The following is a 19,268-nucleotide window of genomic DNA, read 5'->3' as shown; positions in this document are numbered from 1 at the left end:
AGGCAGCACACCTCTCTCTCTCCCCTCCCCCGTGCTTTCATACTTTCACCCCATTTAGATTCAGGTCAGTATCTCCTCCAGTGAGAGCAAGACCAAACTTCTCCCTTCCCTGTCACTGAAAATGGAAAACACCCCCCAGCTTCAGCCATCTTTCTGATCACTTTACCCTCCCCACTTTTAACTCTCTGAGTTCCATGCTTGGAAAGCTTCCCTTCCTCGCTTCAGGAAACAGGACAGCCACAGTCTACATGTGCAGAGGCTGCAAATCAGTCGAGGGGGGGATGAGGGGATGGTTTTCTGGTTGAATCAAGACATTTGGGGCATATCTAGACTACACTAGACTTTCAAAAGAGGATATTCAGATTCCACGGGAATTTGCATATCTTCTTTCGAGCTCACTTTTGAAAGCGTCACTTTCGAAAGTGAAAGTAATTAAGACGTGGTTTTGTTGATGAATCCTCCCGTTTGTCGACAACCCGCTTTTCCTTAAAAAATGAGGTTTATGCAGCTTGTTGACAAACAGGAGGGTTCGCCTACAAAATCGCGTCTTAATTACTTTCGCTTTCGAAAGTGCCGCTTTCAAAAGTGAGCTCGAAAGAAGATATGCAAATTCCCGTGGAATCTGAATATCCTCTTTTGAAAGTCTAGCGTAGTCTAGATACGCCCTTGTTAAGGATTTTTTGAGGAAGGGAAAGAACCCCATGTTGTGAGGAGACACTGTGAGAAGTGAAATGCAAGACTTTGGATAAAGGAGTAAGATGATTGTGAAGCTCTATTTACTTGGGAACAGTGCAAGCTGGAGCCTCTGGTAATTTTGTTCTGTAGATGTTATCTTAGGGTACCTCTATAAAGCAGTATTATTTCAGAATAATTGACATTATTCCAAAATAACAAAGAGCGTGTCTACACTATAAGCCTTTATTTTAAAATAATGTCGAGCTGGAGGACTTCTTACTCCGACTCTTGTAACCCTCATTTTATGAGAAGCAAGGAAAGTCGAAGGAGAAGTGTTCTTCCTTCAACTTTCTTGCTATGTAGACAGCACCTAAAGCCGAGTTAAGCTATTTTGATTTCAGCAACGCAACTGACGTAGCAGAAGTTGCGTAGCTTAATTCAGCTATATTCCTGCTGTGTAGACATACCTTTAGGCAGTTAAGGAAGAGGTGACTTCTTTTAGTAATATAAGAGATCCCTTGGAAAGGACCTACGAGGAAGCAGGCTGCATGGTGGGGAGAAGGAGTGTGCCAGGATATTGGTATGCTTACATTTCAAACAAAGTTTATATAAACTTAAAAATCAACAAATGATCTGGTCACAGTTTATAGACTGTTAATGGCTTAAGGTAAGAAAGAAAAAGATTCTTTTAACTGATTTTTTGAGTGCTGCAGAGATCTCAAACTCTGATCTTAATGATTTTCTAAAATCCTGTGTTACTAATTAATACATGGTAAACTCTATTGCATTAAGGCTAGGGTTCTGGCTCTTATGAGTCAGAAGTAGTAAGTACTAGGCATTGAAACCTTATTTGCAAGATCTTTGAAACATACTTCTGTCTGTTAGAAAGGATGATGATACATGTACAGGCAGTCCCCGAGTTACGTGGATCCGACTTACGTCAGATCTGCAGTTACGAACGGGGTTTGCTCCGCGTCTCCCTGGTCTGCTGGAGACCAGCAGACCAGGGAGATGGGGAGCAAAGCCGCGGAGCACGCGGGCAGCAGGACAGCTGTGGCGCGTCTGGGCTGTCCCACTGCCCCCCTGCTCCGCGGCTTTGCTCTGGACGCCTGTGGTACAGCAGCTGGGGCGCTGCCGGTTTGTCCCGTAGCGCCGCTCTGGGCACTACGGGACCAACCCGGCAGCACCCCAGCTGCTCTGCCCCAGGCGTCCTGATTCACCCACTGTTGGTCAGTTTCAGTAGCGGCTGAATGAGGACGCCTGGGGCAGAGCAGCTTGGGTGCTGCTGGGTTGGTCCAGTAGCGCCGAGGAGCGGCGCTATTGGAGCAACCCAGCAGCACCCAACCTGCTCTGCCCCAGGCGTCCCCAAGTCAGCCGATGCTGAAACTGACCAGCGCTGACTACAGGAAGCCCGAGGCAGAGTTGCTCTGCCCCGGGCTTCCTGGAATCAGCCGCTGATCAGTTTCAGCAGCAGCTGACTTGGGGACGCCTGGGGTTCTTAAGTTGAATCTGTATGTAAGAACTGGCATCCAGATTCAGCCTGTTGAAACTGATCAGCGGCTGATTCCAGGAAGCCCGGGGCAGAGCAACTCTGCCTCGGGCTTCCTGTAGTCAACCGCTGGTCAGTTTCAGCAGCGGCTGAATCTGGATGCCAGTTCCGACTTACATACAGATTCAACTTAAGAACAAACCTAGAGTCCCTATCTTGTACGTAACCCGGGGACTGCCTGTACTCCAGGTTCTCAGAGGGGTAGCCATGTTAGTCTGTAACTAAAAAACAACAATGGTCCTATTGCACCTTAGGGCACATCTACACAGCAGGTTTTAACTCGAAATAAGCTATGCAAATTGAGCTACAACAATCATGTAGCTTATTTTAAAATAGCTTATTTTGAAATTGGGAGCATCTACACAGCACTTATTTCAAAATAGAGCACTCTTCCTCCAACTCCCTTACTCTTCATACAATGAGGGTTACAGGAGTAAGAAGTCCTCCAGCTTGACAGTATTTTGATATTATTTCTATATAACTGCCTGCTGTGTAGACACAGACTGTTATTTTAAAATATTGCTAGTTGTTTCAAAATGATGTTGCTGCGTAGATGTATCCTTAGAGACTAAGAAAAATATATAAATAGTATCATGAGTTTTCATGGGCACAACCCACTTCATCAGCCAAGGGTAGTGTTAATTTTCCTTTTATTTGATTTCAGATTAAAAAATCATAAGCATTGCTCCTTGTTAATTATCCTTTGTTTTAATATATTTTCTTCCACACCTATAGACTTTTTAAAATATATATTTATATCTAGGGGTTTTTTTTGTACTGGTGGGTGCACATCCACACACTACCTCAATATTAGTGTTTCTCATAAGAAATTTCAACCCGCCCAAAATTAAATTCACCTCGCCCAAGGATGAAAACTCTTAGAGGGAACACTGCCCAGAATGTCTGTGGCAGAACCAAGATGTGAACCTAGGCTTCTAGACTCAGTGCAGGGCCAGAAGCACAGGTCCAGCCTTCCTCTTTAAACCAGGGCTGCTACTATCAGATCAGTGAAAGCTCTCATAAGATACAGCATCACCATCAGCATTTCTCGGCTCTTTACCTGATCAGTGGCTGGTGTAATGCGACCAGTGAGGCATGCACTGTAACAGATATCACTGACAAGTGGAAATAGTCAAACATGACAGGAACATGGTGGTGTAAGCCTCTTCTTGGGTGGAAGTGAAGCCCCAAAGTACGGCTGCTTATCACAGGGATCGCTGGAATGTCTCTCAGCCTGCAAGGAGAGGTTTACAAGGGTTAGCGAAATCTTAAGTTGTCATAGTCTGCAATGGCATTAAAGGCAGCAGCCTGGGAGACCATGAACTGAATTTTTATCACTTCATGATGGCAGTCACAGCTACGGGAACATTGACACAGCTGATGCTTATCTCTTAATTGCACTTGCAAGGAGCAGGGATGTAAGTATTGTTACTCCACAGTGATGTGACAGAATGCAGGAGCCCCATCCTATGTCTGCCTGGCAAGCAGCAGTCTCCCTCCTGTACCCCACGCTCACTGAAGGATAAAGCTTTGGAGTGGCAAAGAAGAAGTGCAGGTAGCAGGTTGCCCGGCTAATTTAAATTTCAGTCCCCAGAATTTAGTATTAAGCTATGTGTGTAGCACCCGACAGTCTGCTTTGCCTCAGGGGAACAGCAATAGCGAAAGAACGGGCTGGTTCCTGAAGGGTTTGAAAGCCCACAGAAGGGTTCACCTTTGGAGGAACAGAATCGTTTAACTGAGACTTGTGTTACTATCCCTACACAAATACCACTAGATAAACTTTGCTTTTAAACAGGCTTGGTGAATACCTGTTCAGATAGCATTAACACATATCATATATATATAGTAGCCCAATGTCCGTGACTCTGTAACGCTGTAGTGTTATAAGTCACCTCTGGGGGGTGCTGTTGCCTCGCGCCATGGCGCTTGGCTGAATTCTGTGCTGCTCAGCCGGGCCGCCACGGGGGAGGTGCTGCATGGGGAGCGAAGGGCTCAAACAGCCACTTGCACCACTTGCTCCCCCGTGGCGGCCCGGCTGAGCGGTGCAGAACTCAGCCAAGTGCCATGGCAGGGGGGGAAGGGGATGGGGCAGTGACGTACACAGCCAGGGACTGGGGACTGGCCGTGTATGTCACCGCCCCACCCCGCCTCCCTTCCTCTCCCGCCATGGCACTCAGCTGAGTTCTGCGCTGCTCAGCCAGGCCACCGCAGGGGAGCCCAAATGGTCACGTCTTCCACTTGCTCCCCCACGGCAGCCTGCCACAGCGGGAGGGTAAGGGGGACGGGGCTGTGATGTACACACCCAGGAGGCAGGACCTGAATGAGCACGCATCCCCGACAGAGACAGAGGAGAGCGGAGAGAGAGTGAGAGGCAGGAGGGGAAGAAGAGAAAGAAAGAGACGGAGCAGAGAGAGAGTGAGAGGCAGGAGGGGGAGAAGAGAGAGAGATGGAGCAGAGAGAGAGTGAGAGGCAGGAAGGGGAGAAGAGAAAGAGAGAGACAGAGCAGAGAGAGAGTGAGAGGCAGGAGGAGGAGGAGAAGAGAAAGGGAGAGTGAGAGGCAGGAGGGGGAGAAGAGAAAGAAAGATGGAGAGAGAGGCAGAAGGTGGAGGAGAGCTGAGATAGAGAGTGGGAAGCAGTAGGAGGAGGAGGAGAGAGAGAGAGAGAAGGAGCGAGAGACCGGGGGTTTAGAAGAGAAGACTGACGTGGAGGAGAGATCTGAAAATCCCGTCTTATGACAGGCTAATTGGCTAGTGCTAGGTTATTTCTGACCAATCATAACTCATTTTCCCCATTGCAGCTGTGCTTTCTCTTCTAGGCCCTCACCTCACCCCTGACAGCACTGAGTTAAAGCTCTGCCTGCCCAGCACGGCTAATACACCACTCCTTTCATCTGAACCAGGCAGAAGCAAAAGAGGAAATTGCAAACTGAGCTCCACTGTAAGGTGGGCCAGTGTATAAGGTGATTTAGGACCGCACTAGGTGTAGAGCCCAACTGCAAGAAGCTCATTGTGGACCTGATCTAACTGCTCTATTTACTGGATGGCTTCTCAATGACCTCAGTAGGGCCTAATACGCTCCTTCGGGCATAATGATGAGGGTGGTCTGGCAAGACTGGTGAACTAGGAGTAATGCAAGGGCTGATCTATCTCCCAAGGAATGGCAAAGCTCTCATTGACTTTAGAGGCAAAGGATCAGCCCTTACCCTGTACACACAGAGGGTGAGGTTTTCCAGCAGTGCTCAGTATTGGCCTAACTCTGGCCCTGATTCAGAAAAGCACCAGATACCTGCTTCAGTCCATCCCTATCCAGGGAAGTCATGAAGCATGTCCTGGAAAGGGAACCTGATCCCACAGAGTCAATTGGAAAATGCCTTTAGACTTCCATGGTAGCACAGAGAGAAAAGTGCTAAGCACCTCTGATAATTCCACTCCTAAAACAGAAAACCTCTTACTGCAAGGGGAGGGATGACAAAAATGCCCTTTGTGGAGAAGGGTGGGAGAGAAATGGGCAGGCATCTCTGCAAAGAAGGAAGCCAAAACAAAGCTCTCTCATTTCCAAAAGACCCTTTAAGTTTCACTGAATAAGACAGAGAGTCACTGCAATATCAATGGTGCTTTAAAACTGCACTTACTGTTGTTCACTATCAGTAAAGTGCAGGTCCAGCTTGAGCTGAAAATCTGCTTCGCTTAATGCATCTTCCACCTGCAAAGGACAGAAGGGCAGAGTTACCTGTGTCAACCAGCTCTCACAAAACCAGACTGCAAAGCAATATTTTTGTCTGACACAGAGATCAAATACATGCAGGAGGGTTGGGATGAAGCCGCTGATGCGCATACATAAAACACCTGGGCACTCTAACTATTCAACAAAGCAGGATTCAAGTCTGCTGTCTGGGTTTAGACAGCCAAACATAACCTGGCTGTGGAACGAGACTGAGGAGATCTCATAGCGTTCGCAGCAGGAGAACTTTCGCAGAATGGAAAGTGTTTCACAATGCGGAAGGAACCTACGTGATAAACGTTGCGTCCAGCTCTCATTCAGCTTCAGAGCAGAGCTGTTCTGTGGTAAAGTTTTGGCTCATCTCAATCTCAAAAAGACTATGCGGAACCGACTGGTTTAGACGTGTTTATTATCTCTGGGTTTATACTCAGCCATTGAAGAAGTTTGGTGAACAACTACCACTGTTGTACACAATCGATTATTATTTGTTTTGTAGCAATGCCCAGGAGCCCTGGTCATAAACAAACAGCCCATTGTGCTAGGTGTTGTACCAAACGGATAAGAACAAGGCAGTTCCTCACCCAAAGAGCTGACAGTCTAAATAAACAACAGAAGACTGTGATGGATTTTGTATATAGTATGCCTTATAAGGTATCATCTGAAGCTCATAATTTGCTAAACATTATTTTCCTGGCAAAATATATCTGGCGACATTGCATGTACTAATATAATTCTTCTGCATGATGTCTCTAGGACACATTCCAAATCTGAGGAAGCAGCCTAGACCCGTTCCACAGAGACAAAGAGCTAGACAGCAACTCAGCCAGGTGTCTGCATAATGAAAGAGACCGTGCAAATGCGGACTATGTTATTTTGGAATGAAGTCAGTTATTCCAAAATAACACTGCTGTGTAGCCGTATCCTAAATTATAGTGCTTTGTTTCCTCCAGGTTTGGACATTCCTAGTAATGGTGAAGTTTTTAAAGAGCTCAGTTTTTAGGATATTATTTGTTTGAATGATATTGTGAGCTCACTGATAGCAAAGATAAACTGTCCTTCTGCATTGGTACTGAACCATGAACACTGGCGGTTTTCAGTCAGTAACATCTGTAGACTCCAATCAAAGATAAAATAGTCATAAATTAAACAATTAATTCCAACAAAGTGGATGAGGTAATCTCTTTCTGAACCTGCTCCTATTGGTGGAAGAGGCAAAGTTTTCAGCTTACAGAGTGTATCACGGTTGCTAAAATTCAAATCATAATCACAGTGGGATACAAAAGAAATGATGATTGCATAGCAAAGCTCTTGGAATTGCAGTCTGCACTTAAACTAGGGATTCAGTCTGCGCGCTGTGCCTGAGACGCATCAAGTCTCACCCACTTTGTTGGAATTGCTTTGTTGGATGAAATTTGGGGGTGATCTTATTGCTTATTTTGAAATATCGCATCTACACTGTAGGAAGCCTCAAAATTAGTCCGAGGCAGGCTTCCCTAATGTAGATGTGCTATCTCAATTTAGAGCCCCAGGAGGCACTGGGGAGGAATAACTTAAAATGGCCCTGGTGAGGAGCTATTTTGAAATAGCAGCAGTGGAGTATCTACATATGCCTTATTTCAAAATAACTATTTTGGAATAGGCATTATTCCTTGTAGAATGAGGTTTACAGATTTCAGAATAAGCTAAAATAATAAATTATTTTGAAATAGCAGAATGGCTGAGTAGATGCTTACATTGTTATTTCAAAATAACACTAGTTATCTCGAAATAACGGTGCAGTGTAGACACACCCTAAGTGTACTTCTGCACAGATATAAAAAACCTGCTGATGACCTATGTTTTCGTACCTGAGCTTGTCATGGTTGACTGCCAGGCTGAAAAACTGCTATGCAGACATTCGGGCTAGAGTCTGAGCTCTGCATTCCTTAGTTGTAATCCCCCAACTTGAGCCTGAATATCTACACAGCAATTCTTCAGCACAGAAACCAACCTTCATAAGCGCAAGTCAGGTGACCCTGGCGACTCATGGATTATTTAGCCCTATATAGATGTACCCTAAAAGCCCAATCCTATTAGTCTCTAAAGATACATCTGTGAGATGCTGAACACTCTCCATTCAGTGGAAATGAAGGATGTTTAGGACTGTACAGAATCATGGATTAAGGGTTGAGTAAATATGTAATAGTTCTAATTCCTCCTTTTCTGGATACTAAATTAGAGGGTTTGGACCAACATAGTTTCATGTCTCTCCTACTCAAACAGAAGCCATTTACTAATGAAAATAGCCACAGTTATAGACCCAAAACAGCTTTCACACGTCTTGAGATTCAACTTTGTCTCCTTTGTTTGCCAGGGAATACATCCTGCCTGAAACTCTCCAGCTTAAACTGAAATATCTAGCAGAAGAATAATAGATAAGTAACATTATTAAAATCATAGGTTAGCTGCAGTTCTGATTCCCTCTTCACATTTCTTTATATTATTTATACTTCCAAAACTGCCTACATTCCTCATGACCCTTTATAGATAAAACAAACAAAAAGAAACTGTAGTGCCCATTCTGTAGCCTGAGGTGCTAAGAAGCCTTAAAATTTCTACTATTAATCGTCCAGGCTCCTGTATGAAGTTACACTGTCAGTAACTATGAGCGTGGTTAAATGTTTATCACTGTTGGAGCCAAGATACCAATTCCCATATTACATTTATAGATTATACAGTTTTCCCCACAGTGTGATCAGGTATCTGATTTTTTGCATCAGCAAATCATGGATAAAAGATATCAAACTTAGCATCAATCTAACTAAGACCTGAAAAATTAGCATTCTGACATGTTTTGGGAAAAGATTTCCATACAGGTCTCCAGTTGGAGAAACTAAGCTATTCTATGGCATGCAGAGTTCCTGTTAGACACCTGTGAAGGATCCAGCAGGTTTTAAACAGTACTCTGATTTCTCAATAGTCTGAATATTTACATATCCAACCTATGAAAGTCAAAAATAGAAGACGCTTTTATCATGGATCTGCATTAGCATTAGGCTAAGGGACCGATTCTGGTATCTCATTAGCTAGACACACATATAGGACTGCACAAAATTTGCAATTTCCATCCTGTGCAAATCTGAAGTATTTCACACACAAAAATGGTCCCATTTTGGGACCAAAAGTTCATTATTTTTTTCTGGAATGGAAATAAAATATTAAGACATTCCAAAACCAAAAATGTTTTGCTTCAATTAACGGTAATGTTTTTAGTCAATTCAATATTGAGCTGCATTTTCCCTTAGTGGTGCACTGCTAAATGCACCCAAAGTCGTTTGACTTCCATGATGCAGTGCACACTGCAAGGATTTCCACCTTTCGTTATGGGAAAATGTAATCCTCCAGGAGCCCAGCACTTAGGGGAGGAGAAGTCTAACTACAACTCCCATAAGGCGATGTACTGACAGGGAAATACAATGTAATGTTTTGGTGTGGAATTGATTCAAAACAGAGTAAGTTCAAAAATAAATATTCTGATTAGGGTTAAACTGGTCCTAACCAGCCCTATACCAACATAACCCCATTGACTATAATGTCCTTTGATCAGATGACTTCTCCAGCATAAATGTGCTCAGATTCAGGCTGAAGGAGTTCTAGTGTAGGCTTTCCTTACGACAGCCTGAATGTTCTCCACAATGCTCAGCCTTGACGGCTGGTGCTTGAAACTATAGTGGAAGAGCAAATGTGGCACACAGCAGGAACAGCCAGGAATAAATGAAATGGCTTCTCCTCACTGTGGGTGTGTCTAGACTACATGGCTCTGTCGACGGAGCCATGTAAATTAGCATATTTGGCATAGGCAAAGAAGTGGGGATTATTTCATGAGGCATACCAGAGCGGTCAACAAAGGTTTCCCCTGTCGATCGCGGCACGTCTAGATTGCCCCGCTGTGTTGGATCAGCTGATCGTCGGCACAGCGCGGCGGCCATGTTTATTTTAATGAAGCGGGGATTATTTAAATCCCTGCTTCTTTGCCTATGCCCAATACACTAATTTACATGGCTCCATCGACGGAGCCATGTACTCTAGACACACCCTATGTGACGAAATGTGCACCTAACTGAGTGGCTCTGGAGTTAACAATGAACCCTGAAAGAGAGAGAGACTTCTTGAAATGTTTTTTTCTGCTCTAATGACTTTGAGGTACCTTCAAAGCTGCTGAATACCTTCCAAAATCTGGACCTCTGGGTCTTTATCCAAAGCTCACTAACATCAGTGATTGGCTATTATTTCACACTGATGATCTTTTAATCGGCCCTCAAGTGTTACTGGAAAAAACTTGCTTAGGAATTCTGTATACACATTTGTGTGTATATTCTTTTATGGAAGACATCTTTATAAGGTGGCTTGCTTACAAATTTAAAAAAATGTAAGATGAAGGACTTTCTATTTCCCTATGGTTGATTTGGATAATTGGTGCTGTGTGCCCCCAATACGCAGGTTGAGAGAATAAAAACTACTCAAAATTTACCGTAAGTAATCCCAGATTCCTGTCATGTGGCTCTACTCTACCATCACACCCCAGAATGCATCTTCCATCATATCACCATTTAATGAAGAGCATGGCACCAGTCAATAAAATAATAATAAATAAAACAATATTATGAATATTAACAGTACTTAATAAATTGAAAGTTATGAGAAAATAAACTAGGCTCCTTTCGAACCCCCTTGGCTGTTTGACCCTGCACCACAATTTCCAATAAAATCAAAGAATGATGCATTCTGGGACATTAAAATGAAGCATAGCCACAACACTACAGTGTTTTAATGAGATCTGTTTGGACGGTGCTCCGGCCCTGGGAGCTAACCGTGCTGCGGCTCTGCCTTTTGAATGTATTAGGAGCCTGCTGGCTCTTAATACATTTAAAAGGCTGAAGTGCAGAAGGGGGGACCTGATGCAAGCTGGACCAGCTGATTCCTGGCTCATGCCTGGTCCCCCCATGGTGCAACAGCCTTAAATATAAAAAGGCAGGAGCACAGTGGGGGACCCAGTACAAGCCATGAATCAGCTGTCCAGGCTCATGCCAGGTTCCCCTCCCTCCCACTGCACTTCTGATTTTTAAACGTATTAAGAGCTAGCAAGCTAATTCCCAGCTCACGCCTGGTCCCTGCTATCCCCCTGCTTCCTCTGCCCCCCACAGAGATGGGGCTGGAGGAACAGGCCTTTAAGCCGGCTCTCCCCAGCACCAGCTCCTGCTCCCTGCCCTTTGCTGCCTCTGATAGAGGCTACCAGGATGGGGAAACGACTAGTTGAGGACCTAGTCGACTATCCAATTAGCTTTTGTTTATTGGATAGTCAACTAGTCACTTACATCTCTATGCAGTACAGGGGGTGAAGGCTTTGGCTGGGGAGCAGCCTCCAGAGTGGGGTCAGAAATGAGGGGCTCAGGAAGTGGGAGGGGGCTCTGGGCTGGGGCAAATGGTTGGGGTGTAGGCTCTGGGCTGGGGCTGGAAGTGAAGGTTTTGGGGTGCAGGAGAGGGCTCTAGACTGAGACTGAGAGGTTCAGAATATGGGAGGGGGCTCTGGGCTCGGGCAGGCAGTTAGGGTGCAGGGCATGTGGTGTGCAGGGTCCAGGGGGTAGCTGTGGTAAGGGAGGAGGACCAGGGCTGGGGCAGAGGTGCAGAAGGGGGTGAGGAGTGTAGACTCCGGGAGGAAGTTTGGGTATAGGAGGGAGCTCTGGGAGGGAGTTTGGGTGCACCCTCTGAGGCAGGAGGTTGGGATGCAGGAGGGGGTGCAAGGAGCAGGCTCTGAGCAGTACTTACCTCAGGAAGTGGCAACACAAATCTTGGCTCCGAGGCATAGGGGTGATCAGGGTGGTGTGTACTGCCTCCACTTGCAATCGCTGCCCCTGAAACTCTCAGTGGCCGCAGTTTCGAGCCATTGGGAGCTGCAGAGCCAGCGCTCAGAGCACAGTCTTGCCTTTTTGGGCATCACCTGGAACTAGATAGGGAGCCTTCCAGGCCTGCCAATTAATGGCTGTCAGGGGCTCTTTTTGACCAAGCATCCCAGTCAGAAACCAAACACCTGGCCACAGTACTTGGTGTACTCATTGCCCCTCCAAACCTGACAGCATCTCCCATCTCCTGCTGGACTCCTTGTTGTACCAAATAAAAGCAAGCAGGATCTTATGAGGGGGATAAGGCAAAAAGCCACATTTATTGTAAAGATAATAATAAAAAATAAAGAAAAGATAGAAGCAAACAACGTTGTTTAACTACTTATTCCTAACACTACTTAACCCTTATACACTTATATATATATATAAACCATTCATTCATACATCCATTCATTCAAGTTCTGTGTATAGTTACCAGCCTGGAAGTTGCTTGTGACAGGATACTGGCCAGGTACTCTGTACACAAGTGATGGTAGTGGGGAGCGAAGTCCTGATCAGATGCGCATCTGAAGCTCCTGGTGGGCTGGCAGCAGAACCTTGGACTCTGATTCCATAGTTTTTTAGTCCAGTTCTTATAGGAATTTCTTCCTATGCCAGTCTATGGAAATTGCTGTATCATGCTGATGTCTCCAGGGTGGCTGCCAGGTGCTCATCAGTGATCTCATCGGGTGGACCTCCAGTTTCTCCACTTGACACCTTTTGGTTGCACTGGCACCTGACGCCTTCTTCAGCCCTTTGTTGCTGTATTCTCAGGCTGGCACCTCTTAGAACCATTCATTCATCATCCAAGCACTCTCTCATACATTCATACAGTATTTTGTATAATAATAAAAGTTGTAGTTACAGAAAGTTTCTGGGTGGTATTGCTTAAAACATTCTCTGACTGCTAAGTAAAGTTAACAATGCCCTTAGACAATTACAGGGCTTGGCTCCCATAGCAGAGTTAGTGGCTTGACAATGCATTGTTACAATGTATCTCTGCAATGTCAATTTCAAGCAGCCCCTTGCACAAGCTTGCCCATGCCCTGGAGCACGGGGGGGGGGGGGGGGGGGGGGCTGTTTCTGGCTACATAGGATTATATTCTTAACAGTTAGGATTATATTTTTAACAGTTCTAAGTTACATGACCTAATATATTATATTCTAAAGGGGCAATAATAATCATAAATCTAAACATTTAACAATCTTAACAAATAATAATAATAATAAGAAGAAGAATCCTAATAAATCTAAACACTTTAAGTTGTGGGGAACAAATTATGGGGAGTCACTTCCATTTGGGGGAATCACATTTTTAATACATTAATATGTTATCCCTACATCCTGACTTTTCCCCCTACATTTATTTGCAAAAGACAATTAAACTTCTCTGGAAGCAGATTACAAGGAGAGAATCTAACCCAAATCCACCCCATATTACTCTTCGTACTGAATACACTGTCAGCAGCCTACCCCCTGGATGGAATCACTAACGCACTGTTTGGCAGTGAACACAGCTCATTTACTGGAATATTTTATAAATTGTGCTGCGACAGCCAGAAGGCACCGAGGATATTAACTCAAGCACCCACGACTTTCCAATTAACTTTATTGGTCATTGATCAGCTCTGTGGCCCCGTGACTCTTCCAGTCTTATTCCTGCAGAGTTGCACTTTCCGCCACAGCTTGCAAATCTAGGTGCTACTTGACGTGAAGAAGGCTGGCAGGATGGGGCTCTATCATGTGATAAATAATCCATGAAACAACGGGCTGAAAACCCAAGCTTCTCAGTGACAAAATTACTGTTACTTGTTATTTACACAGTGTCAACAGTACATCCAGGGATGTGGAAATTTGTAAGTGACACAGAGTCCGGTTCTCCTTTCATTTACTCCTCAATTGCTCTCGTGTAACTCCAGTGATGACAACGGGAGCCAGTATCTGTCTAAAGCCAGGGTGTGAGTGGTGAATCAGTCCCCTGTCCTTTCCCCTGGGAGCTCATTATTTCAACCATGCTCCAAACAACACATCAGGCACAGAGCTGAGTCTGTGCAGGTGTGAGGAATCGGACAGAATCATTTTTGCTGTGCAAAACTGTCCCAAATGCGAGTGGAGAAGTCAGTGTGAAAACCCGATGGAAACCCCTGTAATTTGGGGAGAGAGGCTGATTAAGCAAAGTTTTTGCATGCCAGTAAATTAATTAGCAATTACATAGTGGGGAGAGGGATAGTTCATTGGCTTGAACATCGGCCTACTAAACCCAGGATTGTGAGTTTAATCCCCAATGGGGCCATTTAGGGATCTGAGGCAAATCTATCAGGGATGGTACTTGGTCCTGCCATCAGGGCAGGGGACTAGACTCAATGACCTCTCAAGGTCCCTTCCAGTTCTATGAGATAGGTATATCTCTTCATTTATTTTATTACATGTTTTAGAACTCTTTTCTAAACAAACCTTAATATGTGAAAGGATGGTAAGTTTCCTCTTCCTTCACAGTTCTTGATCGTCAATTTCTCATACAAACAAACATGAAACTGGAAGCTAACGCTTTAGGAAAGTGCATAGGAGATCAGTCACATGGCAAAAAGAAGGTCAGAACGCAGCTCCGAATGATCTTAAATTAGGCTTAAACTAAAACTAATCTAAAACCATAGCTGTTTGTTTTGAAAGCAATGTGTGCATTGAGATGAGCCAAAGCCAGAACACTGCCTCTGCTCCTCTTTGGATTTCAGGATATGGAGGGAAGGAGGGGAGGGAGCTGATTTGCCAGACCCAGACCTGACCCATTTATCCTAGATGGGCTGCAGGTCCAGACGGGCCCATTGTCTGATGCAGCTGAATTTTTGCAAGAGCTGATCTCTTGAGAACAGCCGTCTCCACACTGTGAAAGGATAAAGCAGAACTCCACAGGGGTTGCTCCTTCCTTTGTGCCCAGAAGGGTCACAAACCATCCAAGAGTGAAGATGGAGCTATGACCCTGCTCTCCCACTACTCCCCCATAGCAGCCAGCTCTGAGTATCCCAAGTAGGAGAACAGGCTGGACTAGCTAAAAGGAGACTGAAGACTGAACACACCCCAGGAAGCTCCAGGAGGGCTGGAGCAGGCCCCCAGTACTGGCTAGCTCACAGAAGACAAGAGCAGCTGTTAGTTTCAGCTTAGTTCTAGCATTGAGTGGGACACCTGATGTCCGGATACCGCCTGTGCTTTATAACAGAAAATTCTTCATTTTACTCACATCCAGTGCCAACTCACCCTCTCGCCATCTAGGAGTAAGTGGACCCTGAAGCTCATCGATTCGTTCATAACAATCTCTTCATTCCGGTATAAGATCTGAAATATTCTACTGAGTACGTTGTTCTCGTGGACACAGGCTGAGGAGAGGCTAGAGTCACCTGCACAAAACAGACAGACCACGGCTTTGGATTTTTGCAAAGAGGTAATTTTCGAGCGGATATCTCGGCTTCCAGGATTAATTAGGACCACTGTATTTGTAATTACACACTTGCGTTCTTAATAATTCATGTTAATGGAACATAATGTTGTTGCAGGATAATGGTCCCCTGCTGAGGCATTTAAAGAAAACAAAGCTGTGGCCAGCAGGCAGCTTTTCCAAGGGGGGCACTGGCATTGTTTCTAAGGACTGATATGGCCTCTGAGGTTGTCCAGAGTGTTTTTGGATCCCTACGCATCTCATCAGAATGCTATCCAAGTGAGTTGGAGTCTATACAATGCAACTGGATATCTCCTAAGAAAGCAGGTACTTCCATGGACTATCATGGTGGGAGGAGAAATTCCAGGACACCGGTCCCTTCGCCGATCCAGGCTAAAACACAGAAGTGCAATGGCACCACAATATAAAGCCACAATGAGAGAAAGAGCTGTCTAAATTTCTCCAGACCTCTAAAATCTCGGTGGAATCCTTGGGATCTTGGCTGTATGACCACTTCCCTTTTGGGCGACACAGCAGGAACCTCCAGAGCAAAAAAAGCATTAGCTACTATAGTCTGAGGTAAAGATGCTCTCTAGCGAGGGCCATAACAGACTCACCTCCAGAGAGACTCATCTCCATCTCATCTACAAGCGGGGCCTGTACCAGACAGACTTAGTCTATAGTGCCAGCATGCCCAGTTTCTGATCTAAGAGTTTCGAGTGTTCAGAGACTTTCAAGGTGTGTCATAAATGTTCATCGGTATCCTCTAGTATTTACATTTCTGTTGCCCAGGCACAACAGCTTCCCCACCAGGCTTCCTTCCACTAGGCGGGGAGGGATAGCTCAGTGGCTTGAGTATTGGCCTGCTAAATCCAGGGTTGTGAATTCAATCCTTGTGGAGGCCATTTGGGGTAAAATTTTGCCAGGGATAGTACTTGGTCCTGCTGTGATGGCAGGGGACTGGACTTGATGACCTTCCAGTTCTAGGAGATAGGCAATCTCCATTAATTTCAAAAAATTTTAAATCAGGCACTATGCAGAGCCATTTGGTGGCAACGCAACTGTTTAATATACGGTCCCTGAATGCAGGACTGGCCCTATGGTTTTGTCACCTTGGTTAGAAAACATTTCCAAGGCCCCAGTTTCCACCCCTCACAAAAAGTGCAAGGAAATGCAATAGAAAAACTTGTCAAACATAAACCAACAGACACCCCAGGATTTGGCACACCTGAATGCTGGTACCTAAGGTAGCCACCTTGATTGGTCGCCCCAGAAATGGAATTTCTGACTGATGGGGTTTGGGTGTATTATCATCTCTCTCTCTATATATAAAAATTTTCCTGCAGGATGACAGAGTGACATCATGACATCACTCTGTGTCCCACTGCCCACCTCTGCCCTCAGCCATGCGCCCTTCCCCCTGCTCTTCTCTCTGTCCCCTATTTCCTTTCACAGTTCTCCTGCAGCCCCAGTTCATTCCCCCTGAATCCTTGCTCTCCCCTCCAGTTCCTGCCTGCTCAACAACCCCACACCCTTTCAGCTCAGGCTGCACACCTCTCCCAGCAGCCCATTGCAGAGCGGGTGGGCTTGGCACTAGCGGCACCTCCTAGTTCCTTCCTACCCAAGATAGCACGAGCCTCCCCAAGCATGAGAGGATCCTGAAGGAGATAGAGAGCATGGACATGGCCTATGTGGGGCCCACCCTGAAGTGAGGGGTTTGGGGGTCTGCAGACGGTAAAGAGCCTCTCGCCTGGTGACACCAAGAGGCTGAGCAGGGCCCCCACACTGATAGCTCCCCCCCAAGACACACAGGCTCCAGCACATGCTGTGGAGGCAAAGCACTTTGAGGGTTCATCCCCGCTGAGCCTCAGGGCCCCTTGTGCCCCCCAGGAAGGCCTCACCCTCCAGGAGTGGATTGTCTGCTCCTCTGTCCACAAAGCACTGCCCCCTTCCTGCTGGGACCCTGGCTCCCCTCTTCCCCGCTCCAGCTCCTGGAGTTAGGGAGGATGGTAGGTGTAGGAATAGAGGCAGGGGGATGGAGGTGTAGGAATGGAGGTGGGGGCAGGGATGAAAAGAGGGGATGTGGACCATGGAGCTCCAGGATAAGGACTAGTACCCCAGATTACCCCAGTGGGCTCTTTTCCCATGTGATCCAAACCTGGTTCTCAGTAGGGTGCGGGCGCATAAAGCTGGGAACTCCCTCATGCATCCATGTCTCTCCATTGTGCCCTGTCCATATGGAGCACATCCCAGCCCCATGGCTGGAGTGCACTTGCCAGCTGGAAGAGCACATCTGGAGTGTTGTCGCCCTGCAAAGATGGGCCATCACCGGGAGTGGAGAGTGGGAATTCTCTCACTACCTGGCCACTTGCATGTCAGCCAGCCACTGCCCATTGCTAGCGAGCCAAGTGCTCAGGAGCACCCAGAACGAAGGGGATTTGTTTGGAGTTGGGTCCCATTTTACAGATTGTGGTTTTTGGTTACACATGAGGCCCACAAGCCATCAGAGCATCGCCTTTCCCTGTGCTATCTGCCAGGAGAGGCTCCGAACTCTGCACCCGAATTATTTTATCAATGGGTGGGGCAGGAGTGTGAAGGGTGCGGGGGGCAAAGGGGGCCTGGTTGGCAACTGAAGAGCACGATTGGGCGAATGGGCCAAGAGGATTCGGGTAGAGGGACCCACCTAGGTGCATGGTAGGGCAGGAGCAGAGAAGGATGCGAGTGATTTGGGGCCATGGAGAGCGCAGTCGGGCTCAGAGCAAGATTAACAGGCTCTCTGGCTGCAAAAGCGGCCAGCAAGAGGGGGTTCATGAGCATAGCAAATAGGGTGCAGCCCCCTATGTATTTATTTATTATTATTATTATTATTATTATTATTTTATTATGCTTAGGAGATCCTGTTGTGTTAGACCCTGTACAAAAAAAAGAACAAAATCAATAGTCGTTGCTCTAAAGTGTTTACAAGCTAATTGAACAACTCTCCTCGCTTTAGAGTGAGTCTACTTAAAAGGTGCAGAAGTTTTGCTCCTAAAAAAGAGAGACAGAACTGAAGAATGTAAGTCTCCCATCACTGTTCTGGAAATCACTCAAGCATATGTTTCTATGAATAAGAATGGAGCTAAGCAAGAATTTTGTTGAGCTGGGACTTTTATTCATATATTTTGTGCTCATCGCAGCTGCCAAATATATAGACTAGGCAACGCTGCTATGTCACTTGGAAATCCAAGAATACAACTGCACTAGGCAGAAGGCCTAGGAGATCACTGCTTTGTGAAACTGATCAAGAGGATCTCTCTCTCCCAAAAAGTTTACTATCTAAAAAGCTTTATGGAAAAATAAACATATAAAATATGTTGTATACAGATCAGACTTGAGTTCATTATTTATTGGGTCCACCTGGGTGAAATCCCAAACCACATTCAAGTTTAGAAGCTTTAGGGGGTAGCCGAGTTAGTCTGTACAGGAAAAAAAAAAATGATCTAGTAGCACTTTATAGACTAACAAAACATGTAGATGGGATGTAAGTGGGATGTGCCCACAAAAGCTCATGATACCATCTACATGTTTTGTTAGTCTATAAAGTGCTACCAGACCATTTTTTTTTTTTACATTCAAGTTTGTTTTCCTAATTATGGTTTTCATGAAGCATACTTAGGAACATACAAAATATTCCCTTTACCCAATGTCTTCCCATGAGATACCTGGACAGTAGCTGTGGGTAATGTGGACAATCCAAATAAAAGCATATTTACTTCGCTGTGCTAAAGCAGTTCCAATAGAATGCTTGAGCCAGATGAACTCTTCAAAGGCATGCAATCGTATTTATTTTAATTTAAACCTCATCATTTTAGAGACACCCTGGAAAATTATATTACAGACATAATGTATTCTTATTCCTCTCTGACAGACAAGAGGGCTTTGCTTTTATTTGATTTGGATATTGATATACTGGTTCTCTTCGGAGATGGAAAGTTTA

General features: G+C 45.5%; 1 protein-coding gene across 8 annotated transcripts in view; it reads right to left on the bottom strand.

Moving 5' to 3' along the window:
* FAM135B (family with sequence similarity 135 member B) overlaps positions 1-19,268 on the bottom strand; it is a 384,315-nt gene that overhangs the window by 114,032 nt on the left and 251,015 nt on the right. For all 8 annotated transcript variants that reach the window (XM_075920075.2, XM_075920080.2, XM_075920079.2 and 5 more), the window contains 3 exons: positions 15,115-15,254; positions 5,856-5,926; positions 3,285-3,458 (listed from right to left, as the gene is read on the bottom strand). In XM_075920075.2, the coding sequence (XP_075776190.1) occupies positions 3,285-3,458; positions 5,856-5,926; positions 15,115-15,254 (385 nt within the window). The remainder of the gene's footprint in view (positions 1-3,284; positions 3,459-5,855; positions 5,927-15,114; positions 15,255-19,268) is intronic.

This window comes from Pelodiscus sinensis, chromosome 2 (assembly GCF_052426305.1).
Source record: "Pelodiscus sinensis isolate ZL-2025 chromosome 2, ASM5242630v1, whole genome shotgun sequence".
Lineage (NCBI taxonomy): Eukaryota > Metazoa > Chordata > Testudines > Trionychidae > Pelodiscus > Pelodiscus sinensis.
This window is presented reverse-complemented; position numbering and strand designations above follow the sequence as displayed.